A 27,747-nucleotide genomic window follows, 5' to 3' on the forward strand; every position below is an offset into this window, starting at 1 on the left:
CTCTCAAAATCTCTCTCTCTCTCTCTCTCTCTCTCTCTCTCTCTCTCTCTCTCTGGTACTGGGGATTGAACCCAGGGGTGCTTTACCACCAAACTTCATCCCCATTCCTTTTTATTTTTTATTTTGCTGAGGATCCCACTAAAATGCTGAGGTTGCCCTTAAACTTGTGATCCTCCTGCCTCAGCCCCACCAATCGCTGAGATTCTAGCTGCGCGCCACCACACCTCTCTCATGGATCATTTTTTAATGTGTATGTCTGAAGTCCTATGTCTTCCTGCCCATCACTGCCCTTTGGTGTCTTTCCCATGGCTGACTATCCCACCTAGCAGCCTGGATGGTGACACTGGATCCCGTGCTGTCTCGATGGGGAGAATCACCAGCTGACCCAGGCTGTGGCTGCTGCCCCCACTGGGAGCCCTGCCTGTGGATGTCCAGTCACCTGTTGACATGCCCTTTCAACCACCACGCATTCTCGCTCCGAGGCCCTCTGAGTCTGTGCCTGCACAGGCCAGAGCAAGCCCTGCGTCCATCCATCCTGCACTCCTCTTCCCCCGCCCATTAGTAGCTAGTAATGCTGGCAGGAAGGTGTCCCGGGAGCTCAGTCTGTAGGCCTTTTCCCAGGATTCCCAGCTCCACCTGGAAGTAAATCCAGCTTAGGCGGTAGGAGTCCTGAGGTCCACCCTTTGTGCCACAGCCAGAGTGACTGGAGGTGCTCAGGTCAGCCCACAAAGGTGGTTTCGCACATCTCAGCACCAGATCCTCCTGTTCGGGGTCATGTGCCCTGCCTGGCTCTCACGTCACTTCCCCCACCCTCACGTGAACTCCCCTTATCCTGGTGTCTTCTCTGTGTCCCTCTCAAGTGCCTGGTCAAGTAGTTCATAGGCAACCGCAGGCTGGGAAATGAGTACAGAGACCTGCGTGTAATTTTCTTGCATATGCTTTTAAAACTCAGCAAGATGCGTGGACTCAGAGTTGATGGGCTGCTCCACTTGCCAGAGAGTTATGGAATTAACCAATTCCCTCCACCTGTGCCACCTCCCGTGTGAGTCATTTTAACTTGGAAAGCCCAGCTCTCACCTCCCTGGACATCTCTGGGATCCCCCTCTCCTCTTTGGTGGGCTCAAGGTTTCCTCTCCAGGTCCCTTCCCAACCCCTCCCCAAACCCGCTGGGAGGACAAAGTGAGCATCCTGTTCAAACATTGGTATCTCTGATGGAATCAAAGACCTGTGCTCTGACTTCATCCCAAGAGTGATCTTCTCATGGCCAACCAGGCCATGATATGCAGCCGAGGGGCTCAGCCTCTGGGTGACCGCCAGCTCCTGCACGTCTGCTCCTAGTCACTTCTCCAGGAGAGGAGTCGTGGAGTATGACCAGGTGGCTAGACAGTTTGTCCCAGCACCCGTGTGCTGAGCCTGGTTACACAGGGTGCTCACGGGTGAACACAATGAAGAATGGAGCGTGACCCCCTGCCACTCCCTGGGGGAGAGCCCTGTGCCCATCAAGAACCAGTTTGCACCAGAAACCAGGGAAACCTGTGGTTAGGAAACGAGGCTCTCTGGGCACATGGTCTGGGCAATTTACTCTTCCTTCAACAGGAAGGGTCAGCAATTCCTTGCTCTTTGAGAACTGCCCCCAGAGCCATGATGTGTTCTTGGAGATGGGCCATCTGTTCTCTTTGAGGATAGAGCTTCTTTTTGCAAAAAGATCTCTTTGGGTACTAATGTTAATCTATCTTCAAAAGTTAGAGGAAGGTGTAGTAGAAATGTGAAGGACAGTAATGAAGCTTCTTTCTTACTAATTGCAAATTCGTTTTTAAAACTGAGGGTAGGGAAGTGAGAAAATTTTACCTGTGCAGTGGAAAATCAGCTGTGAGAGCACCTGGTGTCATGCTCAGCCTGGTCGTTCCCACCACACAGCTCCCGGCTTGCTTCTGTTTGTGTTTAGGGGGCCGATCTGCCCTGAGTCTCCCCTGCCCAAGCCACAAGGGTCCGGATGCTAGTGGTCACTCTCCTCACCCACCTAGCATAGTGCCAAGTACAAAAAAATTGTAATAGAGATTATTTTTCTGACTTGAATCCCTCTTCCTTTGAATAAGATGTGTCATTAAAAAAAATAAAAATGAATGAAACAGGGCAAGTGAGGAAATGAAAGTACGTGCTGGCCACTCGGAGATGCCACACAGGTTGACTGATTCACCTGTTCAGGGCACAGCAGAGCCATGAATGATGCCAAGGGCCCGAAGCCAGTGATACTCTGGATGACGACGTAACCTGGGAAGCTATCCAAATAGAGCGGCCAGTGAGGCCCAAGCTCGTGACTGCTGGGGACCCAGTGGGGTTCCGGCCTTAGCACTGGAGGCTCCCCTGACCCTGGGAGTTTCCTTTCCAGGGTGACCTCTTGCTGGATTGTGGGATGGTACGTCCCAGGAGGGATAGCGAGAGGGAGGTGTCTGACAGCGGCCGACTCTGTGCTTTCACTGGCCCTGATCCTGGTGCACCGCCGGCTGAGGGTCCGCCTTCCCAGTCCAGCTCGCGGGTCTCATGTTGGTGGAAGATTCCTAGCGTCACAGTGCTGCTGGCTTTTCCTTCTGAATGGCTTTGGCTCAGAGGCTTATTAGTCTGTGGCCCACAGAGACCCCACACCGACACACAGACAGGACCCAGGTCTGCTCCTGGACGGGAACCTGGACATCCCAGGTTGCCTGATGCCCGCTGCTCAGGTAGGATGTCTGCAGCCAGGTGCTGTTGAGTGTCTGAGCAGCGGCTGCCCTGACTCACCTGTCCTGAGACAGTCAGCTAAGGCCTGACTGGGAAAAGAGTCCAGTGGGAACCACCCAAGGGGGACAGGTCCTGAGACATCTTTCTGACACCTGGGTCAGAAGCGAGCGGAGGCCGGTTTCCAGAAAGTGAACCCACCTTCCTCCTTTTTCCCCGAACAGCAGCTCTCGCTCTGGGCGGCTCCCACTGCCTCCGTGGGAGTTTCTCACTTGGATCGGGGCTTCCTGTCTCCGTGCCGGGCTGCTGTGGCCCCTCCTCATGGGCCTCTGGCCCTGATGGGCTTTGTCCTGAGCCCATCTCGACCATTCTTACTCATCTCAGACCTAGGAGGGGACACTTGAGCATGAACTCAGTCGTGAGAGATGTAGCTCGCAGCTCCCCGGCCACCGCGGTCTGCATGCGGACACTAGACAGGGAGGACAAAGGCCAGGCCTGTGGGCAGAGACTGCAGCTGGTTTTCCCCGTCCCGATGTCCTGTTGCCTGGTCATCTCCATCCCCCCAACCCACCAGAGGAGCCCTCGCCAGCCCTGACCTCTGTACCCAGCTTTCTCTAGTCCTTGCTCCAGAGCTGGCCTGTCACCTTGCAGAGACCTTCAGTCCCCTGGGGACCTCCAGTTAGTCTTGACCTTGACCCATCTGGCCTTGGTGACTTCCAGGCCTCCTGGTCAGTCCTGGCTCCTGACTTTCCGCCCGGTGTTTCCAGACACTTGTTGCTGGGCACCTCGGTGCTGATTCTCCTGCCAAGTTTGACCAGGGTCGTCCCTTGGCACCTTTGTCAGGGACTCCACTTTGGTTTGGCTGCTGTGTCTTGACCAGGTTGACCTCTTGGATTGTGTTCCTACCTTTACTTACTGCCCTACCTGTACCTTTCTGTAGGACTCAAACACGCTCCTTGTCAGAAAGCCCCTGCCCTGCAGGTCCCGAGCAGAGTAGCAGACGAGCTCACGGGAAGCTGGCTTTGAGCAGAGAAGGCAGCCCCCTCATCAGGGCAGTAGCCAGGAGTCCCCGGGAAGAGCTCCTGGGCCAGCCCTGGGCACCAAGGCTTTCCTGGGGGACAGTGGAGAAGCCTCGAAGATGCCGCCCCAGGCCAGCAAGAGTTATGGCAGCAAGAGCTCAGGGAGGCAGGAAAGAAGGTAGAGTGTTTCCAGCCACAGCCACTGGAGAAGGTGGGATTCCCCAGAGACTGTTCTAGAACCAGCACGGCCTAACCAGTCTGAGCTGGAAGTAGAGTAAAAGGGTGCAGAACTGGGCAATCCTACTTCCCATCTCTCATCAGCCAAAATCTGCCCTTCAGTGCATGAGCCACCCTGCTGACTTCTACGTTGTGTTACCCAGACCCCTGGATCACCACTGCAGGACCCAGGTCCCTATGGTGCCCGCCAAGGTGGCCCTGGGCATGGTAGGCACCATGAGGGCCTTCCAGGAGCCTGGCCCTAATGCCGGGGAGGCTGAGCCAGCCAGAGATCCAGGTGGGCGAGTAGCCAGGGCTGTCCATTCAGCAAGCATCTGAAGCTGGGGACAGGTGGGGGCAGGAGAAGTAGCCCTGATATAAGTAGCTGACCTATCAGAGACATTGTCCAAAATATGAGTTATACTGTGTTAGCCCACAGACTGACTAAGTCTAGAAGAAAGAGGTCAGGGGTCTGAAGGTTCAGGGTGGAGGGGTCAAATCTAGTGATGGCCCTCTTGCTGACAGCGTCCTGAGGCAGTACTGCCACCGCATGGCAAGAGACAGGAGTGTGTTCTTTGGTCTCTCCCAAGGAGGCCACAGGACTCACTCATGGGGTCCCACCCAGATGACCTAATCTAATCGGTTCCCAAAGGCTCCACCTCTAAGCACCACGGTCAGATTGAATTTCCACCTCCTAAAACCTCACGATGGAGATTAAGCTGCAGTATGGGCTTCGTGGAGTGGGGGTCGGGGGCTCTGTCTAAACTACAGCAAGTTCGTTTGCACTGATCTTTATTCTGGGTAACACCTTTTCAGTACACTGGATTGAGTCTGCCGTGAGTGAGAGACGAAATACTTAGAATCTATATTGAGAGACAGTGAAATTCACAGGGTCTCTCACTCCAGGAAAACCCGTAATTCCTTTTAGCTTCATCCCTGCAGCGTCTTCTCAGTAGTAGCAATGTTGAGCGAGTGCCTCCTGACTCTGCAGAGGCCCAGTGTGTTGCCACCCGCTGGCCTGCAGCGTCTGAGGGTCTGGGACCTGGGTGTGGTGGGGCGCGCAGGATCTCTGGCTCTGGGCTCGCAAGGTTACAGTCATCTCCAGGCTGGACTGGGGAGGATCCCAGGTCCCTCTGTGGCTGTGGCAGAGGACTCTCTGATCTGTGGACCTCCTTGTGATCTCCCGTAACCTCCGAGCCAGCGAAGGGTGCTGAACAGAGCTCCCCATCTTCCTTATAACCCAATCCTAGAAGCCACTCTTGCCCATTCTGCTGTTTTCTAATCATCAGTGAAGTTTCTTCCTCTAACCCAGAGGTGGGGGGTCCGTTTGTCAGACGGAGGCTCCCAAGGCGCAGGAGGAGGGCCCTGCTGCCTGGCTTGCCCGGCCTTCGGACCCCTCCCAGACGCTCACAGCTCCTGCTGCTGCGGGACCCGCTTCTTATCAGTGCCTTGGCTTCAGCTTCACTGTCTTCTGCCTGGACTTACCCTGACACTTGGTGACCCACTAAGGGGAGCATGGGGAGGGGACGGCAGAGGGTCTGAGGACATCAGGCCCATCCTGGCCTGGAGCCTGAGGTCCCATGATGTGGCACAGCAAGGACATCCTCCTGGCTCTCAGCCTCGCCTCGCCAGCCTCCTTGGAAGATCTAGACGGCCCGGTGCTTGACGCTTTCTTGACGAGGACTGACCTGATTTCTGTGAGCCTTGCTGCTGCGTGGGTTCTTGATAGGGTCAGACAGGCTGTGTCTCCTTATCTCTAGGATATCTCACAAAGGACCTGTGGCCTCCCGAGTGACAGGCAAAGGGCTGGGTGATATGTAGAAGTCTGGGGAAGTTAGCTCTCCAAGGAGAAGGCTTGACCAAGTGATAGGCAGACAATGTCCTTCTCCTTCCTGACTCCCTGTGGACTAACTTAAGTACGATTCCTTTCTAGAACCTTCTGGAGGGGTCCTATGGCCAATGAGGACACTTCCTGAGCTGCCCCTCTCTCTCCCTACCCAGCTTGCCAGATGTCAGCGTGGAAACCCATTTCACTGTGGCTTCTCCTGCCCCACCTCACCCTGATCTTGGGTCTTAATCCTTGCCCCGGGCTCTGCTTTCTAGAGGAAAACGGCCAAGAAGAAAATGGAGGTGGTGGAGTAGAGAACCCAGGGGTGGGGCACTTAGTGGTGGCTTTGCCATCAGAGAAGGGAAACTGAACTTCAGCTCACGCTCACTCTGAGCAGATTAAGACAGAAAACTTGGTCTCCAAAAGGTTGTGAGTCATGGTTCATATCACAGAGTGACTTGTCACAGAGTTCAGCCGTCAGCCAGTGCTCCTTGAGTCCCAGTGTCGGGTGAATGTGAATGTTTAGAAGACACACGACAGGTGTGTTCGTTTGTCAGGACGGCTGTAACGGCAGAGATTCCCCATCCGGTGCTGGAGGCTGGCAGTCTGAGGTCAAGGTGTGGGTGTGGGTGTGGGTGTGGGCGGCACAAGCCAGGGACAAGCCTCTCCAGCCTCTCTTCTGACCCTGGTGGCGCCCTGGGCACTCCTCACCCAGCCCCTGCCTCCATCTGCACGTGGCCTTCCCCTCTGTGTCCAGCTTCCCTTTTTAAAATAACCGTCACTGGATTTGGGGTTCCAACCTACTCCAGTATAATCTCCTCTCAATTACTTTTCTAGTGCAGGAAGAAATAGATTCCACTGTCCCCAGAAGTCACTGAACTTGGGGTCTTTGACATCTTTGTGGTGACCTGCAGTAGTGCCAGGAGGGACCAAGTTACTCCCAGGCCGCGTCCTGCAGTGGCAGGAGCTGCTAAGGCTTTGGCCCTATGGGTTTTTTTCAGAGCCTTAATGGATCCAAACTCTCCCTTTCTCCCTCTGCATGTCCGGCCCAATGTCTCTGCCTGCCTACCCTCTTTGGTTCCTTTTAAAGGAAACAACATGTCCCTGGTGACCACATACAGGACGTTGAATGCATCTGGCTTTGTCCTCACCTCCCGCCTGCCCCCACCCTCCCCAACTCCCACCTATTTTGGTGACTCTGTGATTTCTCCTTTCACAAGAGTCTTCCTGCAAGTTCCCTCCCATCCCATTAGGAGGAATGGCTTGTGCCGAATGTCCTTCATTGCCTGCTGTACAGGAAGTTGGAAGAACCAAGCGCAGAGCCGGCTGCCTCCCACCTTCACCTCAAGCCCAGAGGCACCGGCATCTCTGCCCTTGAGAGCCTGGGGAGGGCTGCATGTTCTTCACGGTGTTCTGTTGTGCTGCTAGTCACAGTGTCCAGAAAGAGGACACGAAATTGAGTCTGAAATGGCTGTTTATTACAGTTCCCACAGGGACTCTCCCACCCCGAGGGCTCTGCGCCTGAGAGACGCTCAAAGCCATTATGAGGCACCCATCACCGTGGGAGTCACCTACTGCAGCCACATGGTGCCGTCCTCAACATGGGGTCAGTAGGACAGGACCGCAGAGCAAGATAGGAATAGAGGTCAAGTCATCAGCGGGGTAGTGGGCAATGAGGCAAGAGAAGGAGTTTATCCCAGGAGCTGTTAGGTGGGTTTTTAACACACACATTCCATTGAACCCTCACAGCATCGGTTATGAGTTGACTTGTGCTGAGGTTTGGGTCTTCAACGTCCCCCAAAGGTCCATGAGTTGGAGACCTTGTCCTCCACCTGCAGCACTGTTGGGAGCAGGTGGAGCCTGGTGAGAGGCATTAGTCATTGGGGTGTGAGAGGCAGAGACTGGGGAGACACAGGTGAAGCCAAGGATGGCCAGCAGGACCAGAGGCTGGAAGAGGCGGGGAGCTCCCTGAAGATCTCAGAGGCCGCACACCCCACCCACACCTTGATCTGGGACCTGCATGCAGCCTCCAAGATGGAGAGGGAATTTCCACTGTTTGAGTGACCTAGGTCCTGCAGCCCTGGGACACTAATGCTGTACCCAGGCCTGGGTTTGACAGACAGGACCCCGAGTCTCCTTGGTCAAGTTCAGCGTGGTCTTCCTTTTGCTTTCAGTGAGGGCTGGGGAGGCATGTTTACCTCCGCAACCCCACCCCAGTGCCCCCGACTGGGCACAGACAGTGAAACAGAAGGTTGGAGACCGCCACTCTGACCCACATGCTCTCGACAGCCGTGTCAGGTGGGAGGCAGGACAGTATGAGGGTCTCAGCGTGGGGAGCTGTGTTTGTTGTGTTGGACTGGGACGTGAGAGAGAAGAGACTCCCAAGGTCAAATGCGGGGAGGCTGGAGCTTCTTTCTTACCAGGGCATAGCCAAGGTGCGCAGGGAGCGGTGGTGGGCTGGGGTTAGTGGGCATTTCTGACAAACACAGGGCAGGTGCATGGGCTGAGAGGGGAGAGCCTATAGTGGAACTCCTGGGGGTCAGGGGTCAGGGCATGTGGGGCAAGGGACAGAGCTGTCACTCTCATGAGCTTGTGTCCTTCTCTGGGGTAGCCTTTGTTCTCCACTGAGCTGCTGAGTCGCTCACTTTGGGGAGCACCTCCTCCGCGTCCTCCCAGAGCTGCCATGACCCAGTTGGCCACGGCCCCCCTCTGGACCACACAGGGAGCTGCACGCTCCCGACCCATCCTGTTTGCTCTGGAAGGTCTTCTTGGAAGCTGGTGCCCTTCCAGCGTCTCCCCAGCCCTCAGCCAGAACTCCAGTGGGGCCCAGGTTCAAAGGTATCCCTGACACGCAATGCAAGTGGCTTGTTCAGGTCCCAAGCTCAGTGGTGACAGTGGATATGTGAGCTGGTCTGTCCTGAGACAGCAGGTACTTGGCAAAGTGGGCCTTGCTCCCACGGGCCCCTGGAATTCTCCTGGGAAGCAGTGCACTCCCAGCCACCTAATGGCTTAATGGGTGGACGGCACCTGTCCTCCGTGGAAGCTCCTTTGTGGGGCTCCGAAGGGCTGCGACGCAGTCTTTTCCGTGTCTGTTTGCTGAGCACGTGTGAGTGTGTGTGTGCGTTTCACTCAGGGTGCTGCCCTAGCATGCGCTGGGGTGCCTCCGATCAGTCAGGGACCCCCTTCCCCACACCAGCGACTGGCTTCAGGTGATGGAAGATGTCGTTTGGGAAATTAAGGAAAAGGTGCCTCCCCCAACAGGGAGGGACCCGAGGACAAAACCCCTTCCTTCCTGTGACGGTGCCGTGGGGACATGGTTTCTAGAAGAGGACCGGGCGGGAAGCGGGAAGGTGGTCTTCCATGTGGTCTGCGTCACTTCCTCCAGCCGCCCGCCTCCCCACCTGTCGTGCGTGGCGTTCAGGAGGAAGCGTCCTCGTTGCCTAGTCCCTCTGTGTTCCCCTTGCCTGCCATCAAGGCATCCTCACACCTGTGCCCCAGGGAACCAGAGACGAGGTGCGCTGTTCACCAAATGGCGGTCAGTCGAGGCCAGGCTGGAGGAACTCATCTGGAGTCTTCCAGGGGCGGCCAGGCACGGGAGCCCAACTCTGACTGCCCCCAGGCTGTGAGGGACAGTAAAGCCTGGCAAAAGGTCGGGGAGCGGGCACCGGTGCTCTTTGGTACAGAAGGGTGGGTGAGTGCCCTCTGACAAGGAGACGGGCCAGGGGAGCAGCCACAGAGGTCAGAGGCAGAGGAGACGCAGAGCCTCTGTGGAAGTCAGCGCCCGGCTTTGTAAAAACCCCACGCAGGCAACGTGCTTAGGCGAGCTTCTGGAAAAGTCTACGCGTGAGGTCTGGGTCACGCCTTCTGTGCATTCACTTCTTGTAGGTCTTCTCTGTGACGCCCCTGGATACGTCCCCATGTGGCCTGAGATGAACTGAGGCTCCACAGGGGTGGCTTGGCCACCTCTCCAGGGGGCAGCTTGGCCACCTCTCCAGGATATAGAACCAGCTACTAGAAGATAGAGATGTTCAGTCTCCACCTTCAAGGCAGGATGGTCTTAGTCTCTGTCCCCTTTTCACCTTATGTTCTGAACTTTCAACGTCTGATTTCACTCAGAACCACGTGTGGTGACAGATCCAGGCTGGGTGCCACTGTCCTGGAACAGCCTGCCAGGCTGAAGGATCACTAGTTTTTCTGGCTTTGTGGCCGAGTGACCACTAGGGGGTGACATAGCCTCATGTGCTAAGCCTCGGGTGGCAGGTTAGTCCTGCCCAGGGGAGAGAAGCAGGGACCACCCCTGCCTAGGTTTTTCCAGGGTGGGGACGCTCACCTCCACAGGCACCTTGCAGTGATGTCACAGGCAGGCCAGCTGCCCACCTGACCAGGCCTTTGCGGGGATCACCTAACATTGAGCTCATCCACTCAGTCCCACGAGAACCTGCCCAGCGCTAGGCCCTGGGGATGCGGCAGAGAACAAGCTTCCCCCTGCCCTCAGCAGGATTCCATCCTGGGGGAGAGGGGAAATGGGTGATGGAGGTGAAAACAGGGGTGCAGGCGCTGCTCAGGTAGAAGGTCACCAGAGGCCTATCTGATGGGGACACAGGACACGTTTGGGCAGGGCAGGGTGGAGTCAGGGAGGGCCTACGTGGACTCTACAGTGTGGCACGCCCGGCAGAGGGAGTGACAGTGAAAGTGTCCCCTGAGCCATCAGGGAGTAGGTCACAGTGTGGCCATCGGCTGGCTTTCTACTGCGGTGACAAAATACCTAAGGAGAATCACCTCAGAGAAAAGGTTTATGAGAAAGCTCACGGTTTCAGCCCCTGGTCACCTGGCTCCATCGTGGCAGATGGCATGTGGCAAAGAAGGCCACTCACCTCCTGGTGGACAAGAGGCACACAGAGAGAGAGAAAGGAAGGGTCCAGGGACAACACATACCCTTCAAAGGCACAGCCCTGGTGGCCCACCTCTTCCAATTAGGCCCACCTCTCCCTGTGACCCCACCAGCTGGGACTGACCCTTCAACACAGGAGCCTTTGAGGGAGACTTCAGATCCAAACTGTAACACAATGTGACCAGAACCGAGTCGGGCTGAGAGGGCTGAGGAGGTGAGGTCAGGCAGGTGGGTGGAGCCTTGCAGGTAGAGGCCAAGGTTCGGGATTTAACTGTGTGACAGGGAAGCCATCACAAGTCCTTTAAGGGAATGGCTTGCCCTTGGAGGAATTAGTCCAGCTACTGTGTAGAGAAGAGGTGGAAGTGGGAGACCAGGGGTCACTGAGATTGACCTGGACGTGGTCTCGATGGTCTCCATCCTCCTGGGAGCTGCCTCTGGTCCTACCTTCTCTAGTAGGCTGAACTGGCTGTGCCTGCCTGGAGCAGTCTGCAGAGCCCTGAAACAGATCTGCTATTTTAAGTGTCTCTGCGGCCTCTGTTCTCTGGGGTGGGCTTCTGTTGCCTTCCTGCCTCTTTGTAAATCAGGCGTTGAACTTTTCATGCTCTTGCCTTGATTTCCTGGCGCTCCTCCCGTGCACAGCGCCTTGTCCCCCCTCGTTGGCACCCTGGAGTGCACTGGCGGCTACCCCTGTGGCGAACATGGGTATCTCTGATCTACTGTAAATCAGAAGCAAGGGGCTGGCCTTTTCACACCGCAGAGGACACGCTGTCCTGGAGACCTTGAATCTCTCTGTCCTGCCTTATTCCCTCTGTGGGCTCCTGGGTTTCAGAGCCCAAGTTCCTCTCTCCTTTTCCTTCTCCCTGCGGGTCAGAAAGGCTCTGGCAAAGGTATTCAGAACCCCACAGTCTTGCTATAGTGGCTCTTGGGGACTGTACAAGGTGGCTCTTGGCCAGTTCTCCCTGCCCCCCCTCATGGAGTAATAAATGGCACCTTGTCTTACTGGGCAGTGGCCCGTACCTGTAACCACACCGACACAATTGGCCCCACTGGGCATTGGGCATTATCTCCATCCTGCTTGGGGGAAGAAAAGAAAGAATGAACGATTGCAGACCTGGGCAGCCACCTCCTCTGATCCCACAGAAGGCAACTGTAGGCCGTGGCTGTGACACTTGGTAGGACGAGCAAAAGAAGAATGTGGAGAGTGCGCCCTGCACCAGGGAGCCAGAGCCGCCCAGGGAAGGCAGCTCCTGCCACCCCAGGAAGACACTGCTGCTGCCGTCCAGTGTGTGCGCACCGTGGCTGGAACCCGCGTTCACCCTGCGCTCTGTCGCTGCGTGCTCTTACCGTGCTTTATCAGCCCACAAGGTCAATTTCCTGGCATTGGTGGAGGGGGGACTACAGTTTGGAAAATACCCCCCAGAGAGTCAGAGAAGCGCTGGGTGGGTCTGGACAGCCTGCCAGGCGGCATGGTCAGGGCACAGGGGATTGGGTGGAGGGAGCGTTGGTTTGGGCCAAACTGTGCAAGGGTAGACATTCCAAGACCGGCTCATGGCCACAGCCGGGTCAGAGTACTTTGAATCTCCAAAAGGACTTTCATTTCTCTGCAGTTAAATTAGGACACTGGTTCCACCAGGAGAGACCAGCCTGGGGCAGGGTAGCTGCCTCTGCCCTTTGCCCTTTCTGTATTTGTGGCTCTTCCTCAGAGGGGCTGCCATGAGAACCCTTTGAAATTCCAACGAGCTTTGCAGAGGAGTTTATTTAACTTGTAAAACTTCGGGTCCTTTCACACATTTAGTCAGCCTTGGATCACAGACAGCCCTTCCTTTATAGCCCAGCAACTGGAGTTTATTTTTCAAATAAAAGTCTGTTTTCCCATAAAACGCCAAAGGTTTTGTGCTGTGTGTGGAGAATGAACTTGAGCCTTTAAGACTTTAATTTGGAGTCTCCAAGTCTTCAATTTACATGCCAAGGGCTTCCCAGCGCTGAAGATGGCCCTGCCCCGGCTTGCCCCCAAGAACAAACATGGCCGTGGGACAGCTTGTGTGGATAAATGGGGCCCATTGTGCCTAAATATAGAGCAGGACCAGAGAGGATGGCGGGCGGGAGGGTTCAGTCCTCCGCACTGGGGCGGGGGCACGCTGGTCACTGGCAGCAGGCCCTTAGCTTCCTCTCGAGGACGGCCAGTCCCTTCACGGGCCAGTCAGGGTGCAGCCCCTGCGAGCTGGGAGCAGACGGAGCTTACTGCGAGGACCACAGGGTAGCAATTACGTGGTTATAGGGTTAGGAAGGCGAGAGCTGGCAAGAGCCGGGGAGGCCACCTGAGATTAGTGACCAGAGCCTCTGCCACCCGGGGAGAGGTGAGGAGAGCAGGCAGTGGAGGGGAGGGGCACCTGGTGGGAGCTGGAAACACAAGCCAGTTGGTCTTTCCTGAGGGACGGGCCCCGGGAAGGGCCTGGGCATTGCTGGGGACAGGGGTCCACCTGTGCAGGGGAGGGGCGAGGGCCCAGGTACACTGGGACCAGGGCTGGGGTGAGCTCAGGGCCTGGGCCACAGTGGCCTCCACCCGGGTGCCAGCGCTGCAGACCTGGGGCCTTCCCCTTCAGTCCCAGGCAGCTGAGGTGGTGAGGGGACACTGGTAGCACCTGCGTTAAGGGAGCCCTGGGCCTGGAGGGACACCCAGCCTGTGCCTCCTGCTCTGTAGTCAAAGCTTGATGAAGGCCACAGAGCACCGAGGGAGTGTCCCACAGCTACGTGCCCCTTGTTTTCAGAGGCGGCTGCAGGGCCTGTGGGTCCGTGCTGGCACGAAAGAGGCACAGCACACAGTGGGACTGCAGGGGACACAAGGGCCATCACCGGCCTTCCTGGGAGCCGGGAGGAGGAGCCTGAGGAGAGGGAAAGTGGTGGTGGTGGAGGAGCAGGAGGGGCTGGGGAAGAGATAGGGACGGCCCCTGAAGGGGACACCTTGGGAGGCAACAGGGAAGCCTCTCCCAGGAGTGAGGGCACTTCCCCACCCCGGAGCCTCCCACAGCCCCACCATTCCCTCCCGTTCCCTCCCTGCTCCGGCCAGACCTCCGTGCCAGTCCCCTCACCCCCTTTTCTGGCCCCCAGGTCTGATTTTCTTTCCTTTCTTCTTGTGTAAATCAGCTCCTTTGGGGTGTCCCCCACTGCGTGATGAGTGGTGGTGCCTGGAAACAGAGGCACAAGTCCCAACCCATGGGGTTGAGGCTGAAGAGCTTAGTCCCTGCCACGGTGGGAATGAATGGGGACTTCCCTGGGTGCCGAGGTGGCCGGTGACCTCCGGCAGGGCCTCTTGGCTTTCTCAAGTGACACATATTAGTGGTACCAAAGAACGTGGGGTCAGCTGTTAAACTGAGGGGGAGAACTGGAGGCTGTGAGGGGCCTCAGGCCTGTGGAGCCATCGGCTGCCCTGCTGAGAGCAGGGTGCACTTTCTCTGTAGGCCAGGCAGTAAATAGCTTCAGGGACCCCGTGGTCTCCTCTGCAACTCCTCAGCCACGGACGATGCAAACTGGCGGGCAGAGCTGTGTTCTCCTCAGCCGTTCCTTCAGAAGGGGGCCAGCAGGAATGGCTCTTGGGCACTAATTTGCCAACTCCTGTTCTGAAGACATACACCTGATGGCGTCATCCACAGTGCGGACCCCGGAGCCTCCCAACAGGCAGAACTTCAGATCCCCTCTTGTCAATCCCCAAGGCTCCCCGGACTGGCCGTGGCCGGCTCTGACTTGAACTTGGGTGTGACCTGCCCACCTGGCATCCTGCACTCTGGTCTCTGAGATGCAGAACACACCCTCTCAAGGTCCCCTGCTCCAAACAGCCTTGTGCCAGGCGTGAGCTGGGCCGCTCAGACTCCAGACTGCCTCAGTCGGTCCCCAGCCCCCTCCCCAGGGTCCTGCCCCTGGAGCCAGCACTCAACAGCAGGCCAGCGTGTGGATGGGACCTGCCTCTGGCCCCCACCAGGACAGCCCCACGACTCTCACAGAGCTCATGGATCTGGTTGGCCCCCCTTCGGCTCTGCCCAGCCTGCCCCCCTCCTCCCCCGGGGCCAAGGTTGGTCTGGAGAGTGCCTCTAACCAGTGACCCACACACTAATTCCATCCTAGTCTGCCTCTCAGGAATCTGAGACCCTTCCTCCAGGTGGTCACAGGGTGGCCCCGTCACTTCAGGGCTCTGCTCCACGTGCCAACATCTGAGTGGCCACAGGAGGGAAGGGGGTGGCCTGGAGCCTGGCCCTGAAGACAGGTAGGAACTGGTTGGGGAGGGGAGGGGGCCTGCCTGTGAGACCCGGGAGAAGGCAGGCCTGGAGGCAGGGACACGGGGGATGGCAGCAGAGCCCAGCCCTCGCCCTTGGCTGCTCTCAGCGTCTTGGACCAACAACTCTGAGTCTGTCCCCAGATGTTGCCAGAAACCAGAGTTACTGTGAGTTTTGCCCGGTACCCAGCAAAACAGGATCTGCTTTGGTTGGCCCAGGTCCATGGGCACAGCTCCCTTGGGGCAGAGAGGCTGCCCCCACCTTCTCCCCACACTGGCACAGCCAACCTCGCCAGCCAACCTCGTGCCCTGCCCCTGTGATTGCGGGCTGCAGCTGGAGCCTTCCAGATCAGGGCAGCTGGCAGGTCTGAGTCCTGGGGCTGAGCAGACTTCTGAAAAATGTGACTCATCCCGCCTGTCCGCAAAGAAAGGAAAAGTATGTGTGGCATCTGAGTTTCCTGAAAAGTTCAGCCAAGGCATGGCAAGGTCTGTGACCCGACACCCAGTGTGGGCCTGGGGGGCGCCCCCTGGTGGCTGCCATGCACATGTCCCCTGGAGGGAGCTTGTGTCCATACTGGTTCCAGCTGGGCTGCGTGTGTTGGGGCAGTTATTATTATTTTGGAAAAGCCAAGGAAAAAAATTCCAGAGGAGTTTCCTTTCCTTGACAGATTATAGAGTTCACTAGTCCTCTTGGGCCTGCTGGAGCAATGATCCTGCCATATAAGACAGTAAAAGTCGCTGCCCATGAACGTTGCCCCTTGTCCTGGCCTCTTTATTTCTTAATTTCTTTTTAAAAATAGCATTTTGTTGAGACAATTTCAAACTTGCTAAAAAAAAAGCAAATAAGAGTTTTCAGATACTCTTCACCCAGATTCCCCAAGACATCTGCTTATGTCTGAGCCCGCTTGCTCTCTCCCTCTCTCTCTCTCTCTAATGTGTTTATGTGAACTCTGGACCACTAAAAGTAAGTTGCAGACATAATGTCCCTTTATCTCTGAATACTTCAGAGTCTATTTCATAGAAACAGGGTCATTCTAACCAGAGTGTAATTATCAAAACCAGGAAGTCAGTGTTGGTGCAAGACTCTTGGCTAAGACCAGGCTTGGTTTGCATTTTGCAATCTGACTCAATGACATCTTCTCACGTGAGCACATCCGTGGTCCCTTCTCTTGAGCCTCAGGCGGGAGCAGCTCCGCGGTCGCGGTCGTCTGGCCGTGACCTTAGCGTTTGCCAAGGGAGTGCAGGCCAGTTGCTGTGCGTTCCGCCCTCTGTCCCGGGTTTGCTGACACTTCCTCCCGATCAGACTCAGGTTTAGCGGTTTGGCAGGAGGCCCCGTGTCTGGTGCCCATGGGCCGCCTGTGCATCGCAGCAGGGAACCTGTGACTCCACTGGACACCTTCCTGGTGGCGTGAGTGCTGGTCACTTGGTGTGGGGGACACCGGGCCCAGCAAAGCTCTCCACCATAGTCAAGGGCCAGGTTCTCTCTTGGAGTTGCTGGGTGTTTCTGGGGAGCTACTTTGGAATTATGTAACTATCCTCGTTCTCTCCAACTCTGGCTTGTAAGTTTCAGCACCGATCCATGATTCTTGCCTGAGTTTCCACTGTGGTTAATAGAAGGCAGATTTCTGACTTTAGTCCCTGTTTCTAGGCTGCTGCTCAGAAGGAATTTTGGTTCCAGGAAGGCTTTTCCTCTTCTCCCTGGGCACTCGTGTGTGTCTGGCTTGTGGCCTTGTATTTTATTCGCTGGGTTATGATTCTCCATTATTATATTCTGAAGCTCCACTTGTCCTGCACTTGGCCAGCAGGAGCTTCAGGCTGGTCCCTGTGCCCTTCAACTGTCCCCACCATGTTGTAAGCCCTTGCTGGTTTTCTGGCTCCTCGGACACATCCCCTGCTCCAGCCCTAGGACCCACCATTGCTCCCCAGGGCCCTCGTTACTTCAGTGGCAAATGGTGTTTGGAACAAAACCTCCTGGCTACTGGGGTGTTGCTGCTTCAAGGCCCTCTCAGCAGACAAATTGGGAAAAAACTTAATAGGAGAGTAGAGGAACAGAATAGAAAGGTCCAGGCACACGGGCGGAGGACGCAGCTGTGAAAAAACGTGGCTCTTGGAATCAACCCAGCAAGAGACGCGAAGAGATGGTTCTCAGCAGCTCTGAGCCTGGCCCTCAGTGGCACGAGCACACCTAGTCATCTTAGAAATCCAGTGGAAGAATGAGCCTGTGTTTTCCTCCAGCGTCTCTGGTTTAACTGCTGTGCTGTGTGCACACTGCATAATTTGCCACCTTTGCTGTGTTCACTCTGTGGTGTTCAGGCATTCCCGGTGTTGTGTGACCGTCACCACTCCCCAGGTCAGAGCTGTCTCGTCACTGTGACAAAACGCCCAAGACAAACAACTCCAGAGGAGGAAAGGTTCATTTTAGCTCATGGTTTCAGTTCATGGTCGCCTGGCCCTGTTGCCTATGGGCCTGTGGCAGTGCAGGACATCTAGGTGGGAGCATGTGGTGGAGGAGGGCTGTTCCCCTCATGGCAGCTGGGAAGGAAAGAGAGAGAGGAGGGAGCCAGGGGCCTAATACCCGCTTCGAGGGCACGGCCCCAGTGGCCTGTCTTCCTTCTGCTCTGTGCCACCCCTGAAGGTTCCATCTCCTCCCCATGGCACCCCCTGGGGGCCAAGGTTTTAATACATGAGCCTTTGGGGACTGTTAAGACCCAAACCATCGCCATCACCCCAAATGGGAACTCCTGTCCATCCGCCTCCACTTCCCACTTCCTTCCCCCCGGGCCATGGCCCTGTCTCTGAGGATGGGCCTATTCTGGATGTTTCATGGAAACAGGATCCTGCAGCTCAGGGCTGTTTGTGTCTGGCTCCGGTCATTACCCTTCTGCTGTGGAGCTTCGTCCCTAACAAGTACGAGGGGCTGAGGGAGGCGGAGACCAGCGGTCACGGTTCCTTCCACACGTCTTATGGCTGAATGGTGGTCCGTTGTACAGGTCTACCGCTTTTATGGCAAAGTCCACATATCATCCATTAGGGACACACGAGTTGTGTCCACCTTTTGGCGTTCGTGAATTACACTGCAGTGAACAGTCATGCACAAGTTATCTGAATACCTGATTTCCATTCTTCTGGTAGATACCCGGGGTGGAATTTCTGGGTCATACGGTGACTCTGTCTAACTTGTTGAGGAATACCCACACTGTCTTCTGCAGTGGCTGCACCGCCCCTCCAGCAACACAAGAAGGTCCTGGCTTTTCCATGTCCTCGCCAACAGTCACTTTCTGTTGTTTAAAAGGGTGGTCATCCAAGTGGATATGAGGCGATGTGTCACTGTGGTTCTGATTTGCAGTTCCCTAGTGGTGGTGAACATCTTTTCATGTACTTCTCTGTGATTTGTATATCATCTCTAGAGACATGTGTAATCAAGTCTTCTGCCTGTGTTTAATCATGGTGTCTTTTTGTTGTTGAATTGTAACAGTTCTTTATATATTCTGGATCCTGAACACTTATGGTTTGTCTTTTAATTTTCTTAATGATGTCTTTTGATGCACAAAATGTTTAGTTTGGATGATGGCAAAGCCTTGATGACGGCAAAGCCTCGATGACTAAAAGCACCTCAAAGTGTAGCTCCTTGGTGCTTGACCCATGTGGACACTTGCACCTGTTGAAGTGAAGGAAGGGAAGAGGGGAGGGGAAGGTGGAGATGAGTAAGTACAGTTCATTCCTCAAAGGACCCATGCAGGATAGAGATGTGGACAGACAGGAGGTCCCGGAGCAGCTCAGTGCATGGGCAGGGGGTGCAAGGACAAGGTCATCTTTGGACCTGTGAATGGACGCTTTTGCTGTTTGACACCGTGTGACCCCCTGGAAACCCTTGTGAAGTGGCTCAGCCTGTATTAGGACCTCTGTACAGGAAATGTGGCAGGCTCATCTAAATGGCTCGAAATTACCTGCTGATGGCTTGACCCAAATTGCTCTCGGGGCTACACTTGACCTGTTTTGAGGTCTGCGTCTGTAACAGTATGTCTCACTATTAGGGAGAAGCAGATCAAAGGCAAACTCCACTCAGCCTCACGTTCCAAACGAGTGGTTTCCCAAGGAGTGTGGTGCAGGAGCAGCTGGGGTCCTCCGGAAGAGCCCCAGATTCCAAAGGCCGTGTCTCCCCTCAGTCTCTGGGCCGTGAAGCCGGGCTGGGAAGACTGGCTTTCTGTCGAGGCTACGGATTAACCAGGTCTTTCCCTGCCAGGGTGGGGCACACACCCCTCTCGTTTGTCATCTTTAACAGAAAATCCAAACGCTCTGCGTTTAGAGTCTTGGAATCTGGTTTTCGGAAGCCATTGCTCTGTGGCCCTCTTTGAGCCACCGAGAAGCTGGAATGAGGAGCAGGTTCCTGCCAGTCCCCACTCTTTCTTTGGAGGCCATGAGAACCCTTGATCGGGCATGCTGTCAGGAGGATTTTGGCTGGTGGGTCTCTAGTGACCCCCGTGGACACCAGAGGCCTTAAGAAGGGATCAAGTAATGCCCCTCTGAGAGAGCCTTCCCAGACATAGGGTACCCCTGCAAGATTTAAGGAGGTGTAGGGGTTTCGTGCTTTCTGGGTGCTAGCTACATCGTGGCTACAGGCCAGCAATAATTACTGCCTTTGTTTTACACCTTTTCGGTACTTCCTATGTTTTTGAAGTTGAGCTACCCCGTGGTCACTGCCAGTTCTCAGTGGGCTCAGACCCACTGCTGTGAGTCGAGCTGTGTAAGCTGAGGTGGTTTGTCCCTGCCAAAAACATCACCCTCTTGTCACTCAGTCTCTAAACTCCAGTTCCTGTGGGTGCCACGAGACTGTGCATGACCATGAGTGTGTCGGGGTGACGTGGAGCCGCAGGTGCCTGAGTCAGGTGGGGAGGGGCACTCTGCAGAGGCGGAAGTCATGGCAGCCCCTGCAGAAGGGACTCAGGAGGCCCCAAGAAAGTGGTGTGGGGAGCTCACTCAGCGTCAAGTGCAATGTGACCTTTAGAACTTTCCATGAAACATGACACAGTATTTTGCAACCAGCAGGCGAGCTCTGGCAGACCCGTGCTGAGGCGTGTGGCTACTCCCCGCCTGGCTCACAGGGACCGCGCCTCTTACACCACGGGATTTTGACTGTGTGGCGCCTTGGGTGACCTGGTGCTCTTCAGGTACTGCCTGGCGGTCCACAAAGGCCTGAGAGTGAGTTTCAGCTGCTGTCTTCATCTGCTTCTCCAACACTCCTGCGGCAGAGAAGCAGCAAACCAGGGTCCTGAGTGTGTCTGGATGAGGCTAAGGCTGCTCTCCCCTGCTACCCTGGGATCCTGGCAAGTCACTTAGTGCCCTGAACCTCTGTCCCTTTCTTCCCTAACTGAACGGTAGTGGCTGCCTCCTCCTCCTGGCATGTTGAGAAGACCCCAGGAAAGTGCTTCGGGGAAAGTCTTCCATGCCGTCCATGGCATGGGCATCACGGAACCTGCCAAGCCCTGCTCTGTGCCAGATTCTATTGCACAAGGCCCACAGGCCTCCTGAGCCCTGCCCCGGGCGTGGGAGGCACCGGTCTAGGGGGCGGTGGGAGCTGCTCCCCGTCAGGTTGGTCTGCCTCCAGTCTCAGATGCTTCTCTGCCCCCAGGTCACTGGGGAGCACTTCTGAGAACTGTAGCTGCCCATGACCACATCCAGAGTGGCTTCAGGGATAAGGAGGGCTTGGGGTCTTTTCTGAAATTTGATTTTAATATAAGTGGAAGTTCAAGGTAGAGTGGGCTTCAGAAGGACCATCCTGTGGGTATTCTGGGACTCTCCCCAAGTCCTGCCTGGTCCGAAGAGGCCTCTGCTCTCAGAGCTGCTGCTGTGCCATCACATGCAGATGCGTTGAGGCTGGGAACCTGCCGCCATGTCCATAACAGGCCCGGAGTCAACCTGCAAGGCCTGGTGGGGCCTCGCTGAAGCTGGACAGAGCCAGCCCCTGGGCGGCAGGTGCTTTTAAGCAGGAGACTATGCCCCACCCCCCACACCTGCAGAGAGCCCCCAAGAATTAAATGGCTTCCTTGTGTGTTTGGGCTTACCAGGGTCTCCAGGGAGGTCTCACACATCAGAACTGTGAGAGCAGGTTCAATAATAGTGTGGTAGTGCAGCCCAAGGCCCGCTGGGAGTGAGGGCACCATCTATGCACTAAAGGAGCAGGCCACACGTCTGGCCCACTGCCTGCAATCCCCTCGGCCTCCCCTACTCTCCTGCCCCCAGAACTGCCAGCTGTTAGATGTGCTGGCTTTTGACAGTCTTGCCACATCCAGATGTGTGGAGGCCGCACCCTGATAAAACCCACATTGGGGTAAACTGCCCCCGACTTCTGGGCATCCATGGTCCCAGGCAGTGGGTGTCCCATGGAGAGAGCTCAGAGCTTTGGTTGGCCAGCACTGGGCGGGGTGGTCACTGGTCAGCAGCACCTCCCTTGGCTCCAGGGAAGTTGTCTATGCATCCTCCAGGAAGGGGATCCACTGCTCCCAGGGGAGGAGGAGGACACAGCGAACCTGCCTGTGGCTGTTCCCTGGCTGGCCTCACTGCTCCCCGGCCGCTGTAGGGCATTGATGTAAGTGCTATCTCTGCTTTTAGGGGCAGGATTCCTGTCATCAGGGGCTTTCGATCTAGTGGGGGAAGAATGCACACAGAGATGCAAAGCCACAAAGCAATCTGGGAGCTTGGGTGTCTCCAGGGATGCTCTTCATGCCAGCCTGTCTGTAAGCTGTCGAGTGTAGGTTTGTAGTTGAAGATCTAGAAGGGGCGGGGGGAGACACCTAGAGGGCACAACCTAACCTGTGATTCTACCCCCTCCAAATCCTGTAAAACTGGTATCAACATGGTGGTCTGGCCACATGGGAAGTGCACCTGTTGCCCTATAGCTTGGCCCTAAGGTTCACGCCAACAGCAGCATGATTTTCAGTGTGGACCAGAAAGCATTTTAATACAGTTCTGTCTTGCAAGACTCGAGTTCCTTCTTTTTTCAGGGTTTCCCGAGGTGGAAGCCCCCCCCCCCAGGGTGCTTCTGCTACTGAACTCACTCTGCTCATCTGGGAGCCTCACGAGGTGGGAGCTGGGACAGGAACCTTAGTACCGTCCTCCTGTGAGCGGGAATCTTCCCCAGCCTGTCAGTCAAGTGGGTTAAGACAGGGTCCCCCTTGCTTGTCCTGCCACATGAACAGGACCCCACTCCACTGCCTCAGCGTTTGTCTCTCATTGTAGGATTAAGACCTTTGTTCCCAATTTAAGGAATTTCAGGCTCGTGTGAATCCAATCGGGAGATCCCAGTTGGGAGAGACCATTGGTTAATCTTTGGAAACTTGCAAGCCCCTGCATGCCTCCTTGGCACCTTGAAGAGGACCAAGGTTGGAGCATTTACTCCACAGACAAAGCAAACACTACACCCAGCCTCCCTCCCTCCCTCCCCGCCTCACGGGAGTCACCACTGAACATCTTCCAGTACAACTCTGCTCGAGCACTTGGAACCCAGTGTCACCCACCAGCTGCTGGGTACAGCTGGCCCTGGGAGGAACATGGTGAGCACTTCCAGAGCATGTGTTGTTAGAGTTAGCGACTCCCCTCACCTGTCACAGACCCCACGTGGCCAGCCAGTCTGTGTTGCAAGGTAGACTTTGATGCAAGTTGAGATATTAAAATGTGTGGTTTTTTAATTCCTCTTTTGCCTTTAAATTTCCCAGCTTGAAGCTTAAAAGTTAATGTGAAAAATGTAGAGAGAATGTCTCCTTTCCAAACATATGTTGTCCATGGTGCTTGAAGGCCCTGGAGTGGACACAGGGGCTTTGAACTCCTATTGTCTTCCAATGTGTCTGTGCATGTGTCTAGAATGTCCCATGAAGTGGAAAGACGGGGATCTTGGGATCGTTGCATGTAGGCTTATCTGAATCAGGGTGAAGTCCATGTCCTCCTGGCTGGTCAGCGTGTGATCCCATCAAGCTACTTCTCTGACTTTAAATGGTGTTATAACACCTGCCCTGCAGCTTCATGGGGGGATGAGATAACACGGCAGTTGTAGGGTGGCTAGCACCCCATCTGGCCCACGGGAGGCTCTTGATGAATGGGAGTTCTGATTTGTTTTGCTAATTAAAGTATACTTCTTGTAGGACAAGAATGTCTTCAAATTATTGCTGGTACCTAATCCCCTCAATCAACACCAGTGCAGTTCGTTTAGCAGAGGTTTAATAATCACTCGTTGAATGAATGGCCACCATATAAATTTCGATTCAGGACCGCCCTGCCACCACCATTATCTTCTACATGAGTTTGAACTCACTTGCTTCTAGTCACTAAACTTTGAAGTAGTGTTCCTTCCCACAGATTGGATTATATAATGGTGTAGGAACTCATAGGTATAATTTCTTGTCAAACAATCAAGACAAGACATATCATAATAAATACCTATTATTTTCGTCTACCAAAAAACAGGGAAAGAATTTCAGATTGGCTCGTGCAACACTGTTTCATTTAATCTTTTATTCAAATGTGCCCCTTCATGCTGGCATGATTGGTTAGTGTCTTTTTCTTCAGATCTTTTGCTTTGTTTTACTATTTATCTTTAAATTGAGAGAACAGTTGGGTTTTTGTTAGAAAGTGAATTGATTTTTTTTTTAGAAAATCTAAAACGTGAAAGCCCCAAACCTACTCCCTCTTCTTTTTCAGAGTTTACTCACAGTGAGTTTGGGCTACTGTATTTAACCAGAGATGACCTGCTGGCACATGGGGGCCCGGCCAGCAGCCAGCGGTGGGTTTGGTGACTGGTTTCCAAGGCCACGTCCTTGACAGGCTGCCTGGGCGGGCAGCCCCACTCCATGCCCCACATCTCTCAAGGCCAAGCCAGTTCCTCTTTCCAGGCAGGGCTGGCAGACCCTGGCCCTCCCCCGTCGTGCTGATGCTGCTCACGGTCATCCCAGCCTCTCGTGCCCACTGATGGCACGCCCACGGTTCTTCCTGCTGTTGGCATTGCCCAGCCGTTCACCTTGGCCTCTCCTGCACATTGGCAAGTCCCCGGAGGGCAAGGCCTACTTTGCATGTTTGTTCCTGTGCCATGGATACAAACATTTGATCACAGAATCTATGGTTTGGTCCCAGCAGGAAAGAGGACCCTGACCTTAGGATCCCCGGAGGACAGTTGAACACAGGAGCTGCCTTCAAAGGTGCAGCCCCCAGAGCCCCAGGGTGCCACAACATCTTGAGTTAGTATCAGCAGAGCTGCCACCACTGATGAGCCCAGAGGATGAGGGAGAAAGGACCCCATCTGAGACTGAAGACTGGGGTGTGTTTGCCTGGCAGGAGCTGTGTCCCTCAGACACATGCCAGCCCAGAGTGACCTGTAGGGAGGTGGAGGGCTCCCAACTCAGGCTCAGCTCCTCCTGTCCCTGATCCCCGCAGCTGCTCCTTCCTGTTGGCTGTCTGAGCAGAAGCTGGGGAGGAGCAGGGTGTGGATGTAACCCATCCTGCAGGGAGCTCAGAGAGCATCAGCAGGCTCAGGTACTCTGTATAGCACTTCCTACCTTCAGGTACCTGGCTGGAGAGGGGGCTGCAAGGATGTGTGGGGCACTCCTTTGGGAGTGCCCAGTCTTCTCTGTGGCATGGGCTACTTTGACATACAGACCTGGAGGGCAGCGATCCCTCAAGGGAAAGGAAAGCCCCCCTCTTCTAGAAATGATACAGGAGGGCTCATGGGGGCGGGGGGATTCTGAATGGAGCCGTGTTTCACAAGGTTTCAACAAGTGAAGTTGGAAACCAAGGGCACCAGGAGGGGGAGCAAAATCCAGTAGTTTAGGAAATTCAAAGTGCGTCCTGAGGGAGGGACCAAAGCACCTTGGCCAGAGCAAGGGGCTCACAGAGGACAGTGGGAAGACGACCCCACAGCTTCGTAAGGGCTGGTTCAGGCCCCACGGGATTTCCTGACCCCGCAAATGTCAAGCACAGCTCTAGTAAACAGTCGTCCCTTGATGACCATTAGCTTGGTTGCAATGGTGCAAAAGAGGCTGAGACCATGGCTTCTCGACCAACTCAGCAGTGATAGGGTCAGTCTGGACAAAAGGAGGCCGGGTCCAGGAGCGGGGAAGCAGACTCTGAGCTTGCAGAGGGGTTGATCCAAAGACTCGAAGGAACCTGAAAGGTTGGAGCTAGTCAGTTTGCCCTGAGCCCCTCCAGCTCCTGGGGAGCAGTGTGGGTCCCCTGGCTGCGGTTGGAGCCCCCTGGCAATGGCAGGTCTGGGGCAGAAGCTGAGGTTCCACACTTCCCTCCTACTGTGACATCACTTGATGGCCTCTCCAGTGGCCCCGCCAGCTTGGTTTCTTCTCCATGTTGCTCCATTCTGGGGCCACGGTTATCATGGAGGATTCAGGATGAGCTCTGCCAGACAGAGACAGAGCCCTGGAAAGCAGTCAGCTTCTGGCTCACGGTGGCTCCAGGCCTGAGTCTGGGCCCTGGGCATTTCCCTTCTATGTCCCTCACTGCCTGGTTTCCAGGTGGCAGTGCTGCCGCCGAAAGCGTTCCCACCCACCAATCTTCAGTGCAAGGTTATTTAGCTGATGGTCGCAGGGACAGTCATTTTGGGGAGAATCCTCCCAGGTTCCATGACCATTAGGAGTTCAGACTGTTGGCACCAGACTAAATCCTAAATGACCTCAATTTGACCCCGTTAAAAAGAGGGGAAACCAAGGCTCAGAGATGGAAAGTGACTTTCTCGAGATCACAAGCCTGACTGGTAGCAGAGCAGGTGATTTTCTCTATAGCCTAGTGAAGATATATGGAAAAAAACTGACATTTTTTCCCTCTTTCATAATTTCATACGTTTTTTTTCAGTTAAAAACATACAATTTTTTTATTTATTTATTTATTTATTTTTTGCTTTGTTTGATTAGGTCAGAGGTTTGACCTAGGAGCCAAAGAGATTAGATCTCCAGATCTACTTCTGCCAGGCAGCAGAACCCTAGAAAAGTCGAAGTCCTATGCTGGTCCTCAGTGTTCCCCCTTTGTGACTGGAGGGGTTAGAGCTGATTCCCTCTAAAATGTCCCCAAGCTCTGTCATTGCGCAATTCTCAGCAAGTCCGAAGCTCAGGTTACGCGTTCGCTGACCGCCTTCGCTGAACGCCTTCCGCCAAATTCCAGGGCAGCCCTGTCCCCTCCTGGAAGCTGATCTTGTTTCTTTCCCTACTGAGCCCAAGTGGACTCAGCAATTCCAGCCCGGGCACTTGTGGCTTCTCCACAAGTTGCAGCCGGAGCCTCTGACCTGCGGAGCCCCGGAGCACATGCATCAAAATAGTTGTGTGATGTCATGTCATAATGGGAATGTGCTCCAGCCAATTGGTGCCAAGAATTGTCTGCACAGGGTAGTTTCCTTTTACAGTCTTTTTAAAGAGACATCATGCAGATCTGCACATGACTAGCAGGCTTGTGCTTCCTCTGCCTACTTAGTCTCCCCTCCTTTTTTAAGTTTAAGGAGGAAAAAAAAAAAAACCCTGGCGCGTGTCAGTGAGCTTCTGACCTTAACTACACAAACAAATCCCCTGTGAAGTACTGTTTGTGCCTCCGGCGGCTTCTTGCCTACTTAAGGTCAGACAGCAAGACTGACACCCAGCTGCTGCGGCCGGGGTGCAGCCCCGACAGGACTGCTGAGCTCGGAGCCTCAGGGACGTGGGCAAGAACCGCAGCGGGATCACCCTGTGAGCAGCAGAGCGGCTGGCCCTGAGAGTGGGTCCCCTCCCACGTTATCTGGAGGCCCCCTGTGAGGACGCATGACCCACAGCTGTGGCTGGGCACGGGCTGCCTTGCGCAGCAGCAGTGAGCAGTGGCTGCCGGCGTCCTCCACCTGCTGACTGATGCTGTGCCCCTCCGGGTGACCTGCCACCTGGGCTGCCACAGGTTCTGAAGACCCTGGTATGTTCACCTGTTGCCGTGCCTGTGGCCACAGCTCCCCATGAAGCGCTTTGGAAGTCTCAGGGGCAACAAGAAACCGAAGGACCAAAACCGAAGCACCCAGAGGCGCCAGTCAGAGCCCCATGGCCTTTTCGGTAGGACCCTGTCCTTTCCCTGCTTCTCTGATGGTCTCTGTGGGGTGGGGGGGAGCCCTGGGGAGTGTGTGGCCTGTGTGCACATCCAGGGCACTGGCCGTGGCCAGCTGCTCCCCCTTGCTCCTGGAGTAACCGTGGGGCAGTAGCTGGGGTGAGACGCGACTCCTTACCGAGGGTCCTGCACTGGGCAGCCTAGCGCCACTCTTTCTAAGGTTGTTCCCTTCCTCCGGCTCCACCTGGGCGAATGAGGTTGAGGGAGTAACTGGATTGTCACTCATTGAGAGGGAAATGGTTGCTTGGGAAAGCGTGAGGGTGGATGGGAACTGTTAGTTTAAACCATTGAAAATGAAATGTTCGGCTTTGGGAAAACTGTCCTTGGAGGTCAGGAACAAGGGGTCCCACCCACCCCCTGGTCCTGTGGCTGAGTGATCTGGTGGATTGAGGATTAGGGTGGGACAGAAAATGCCTGCCTAATCTGTGGCCCGGGGGGAGAATATTGCTTTGTGTTCTTCTGGCTTTGGGGCCTTGCCTCAGCAGGTTCTGGGGCTGAGGACCAGCGTGGCTGGGGTGGATGGGGAAGGCTCCAGGATTCAGTATTTCCGGGCAGCAGAAGTGGAGGGGGTGGTCGGGTCCTCAAGCCCTGAGCCAGGCAGGTGGGCTCCAAAGCTCTCTTGGTTTCACGGGGGCCCACTCAACCTTAGATGGTGCATGTCATTTTTGAAGGATCAGAGGTAGCCCACTGCAGGTGTCGATTCAGA

General features: G+C 55.3%; 1 protein-coding gene across 3 annotated transcripts in view; it reads left to right on the forward strand.

Annotated features, from left to right (window-relative positions):
• Prkag2 (protein kinase AMP-activated non-catalytic subunit gamma 2) overlaps nucleotides 1-27,747 on the forward strand; it is a 271,108-nt gene that overhangs the window by 85,753 nt on the left and 157,608 nt on the right. Inside the window, exon 1 of one of the 3 annotated variants that reach the window (XM_071610763.1) lies at nucleotides 26,621-26,989. The exons of the other annotated variants lie outside the window; for them this stretch is intronic. Within the exon in view, the coding sequence (XP_071466864.1) occupies nucleotides 26,896-26,989 (94 nt within the window). The 5' untranslated portion in view covers nucleotides 26,621-26,895. Of the gene's footprint in view, nucleotides 1-26,620; nucleotides 26,990-27,747 lie in introns of those variants that run through there. 3 annotated transcript variants of the gene reach the window in all.

The sequence above is a fragment of the Marmota flaviventris genome, chromosome 1 (genome assembly GCF_047511675.1).
Source record: "Marmota flaviventris isolate mMarFla1 chromosome 1, mMarFla1.hap1, whole genome shotgun sequence".
Classification (NCBI taxonomy): domain Eukaryota; kingdom Metazoa; phylum Chordata; class Mammalia; order Rodentia; family Sciuridae; genus Marmota; species Marmota flaviventris.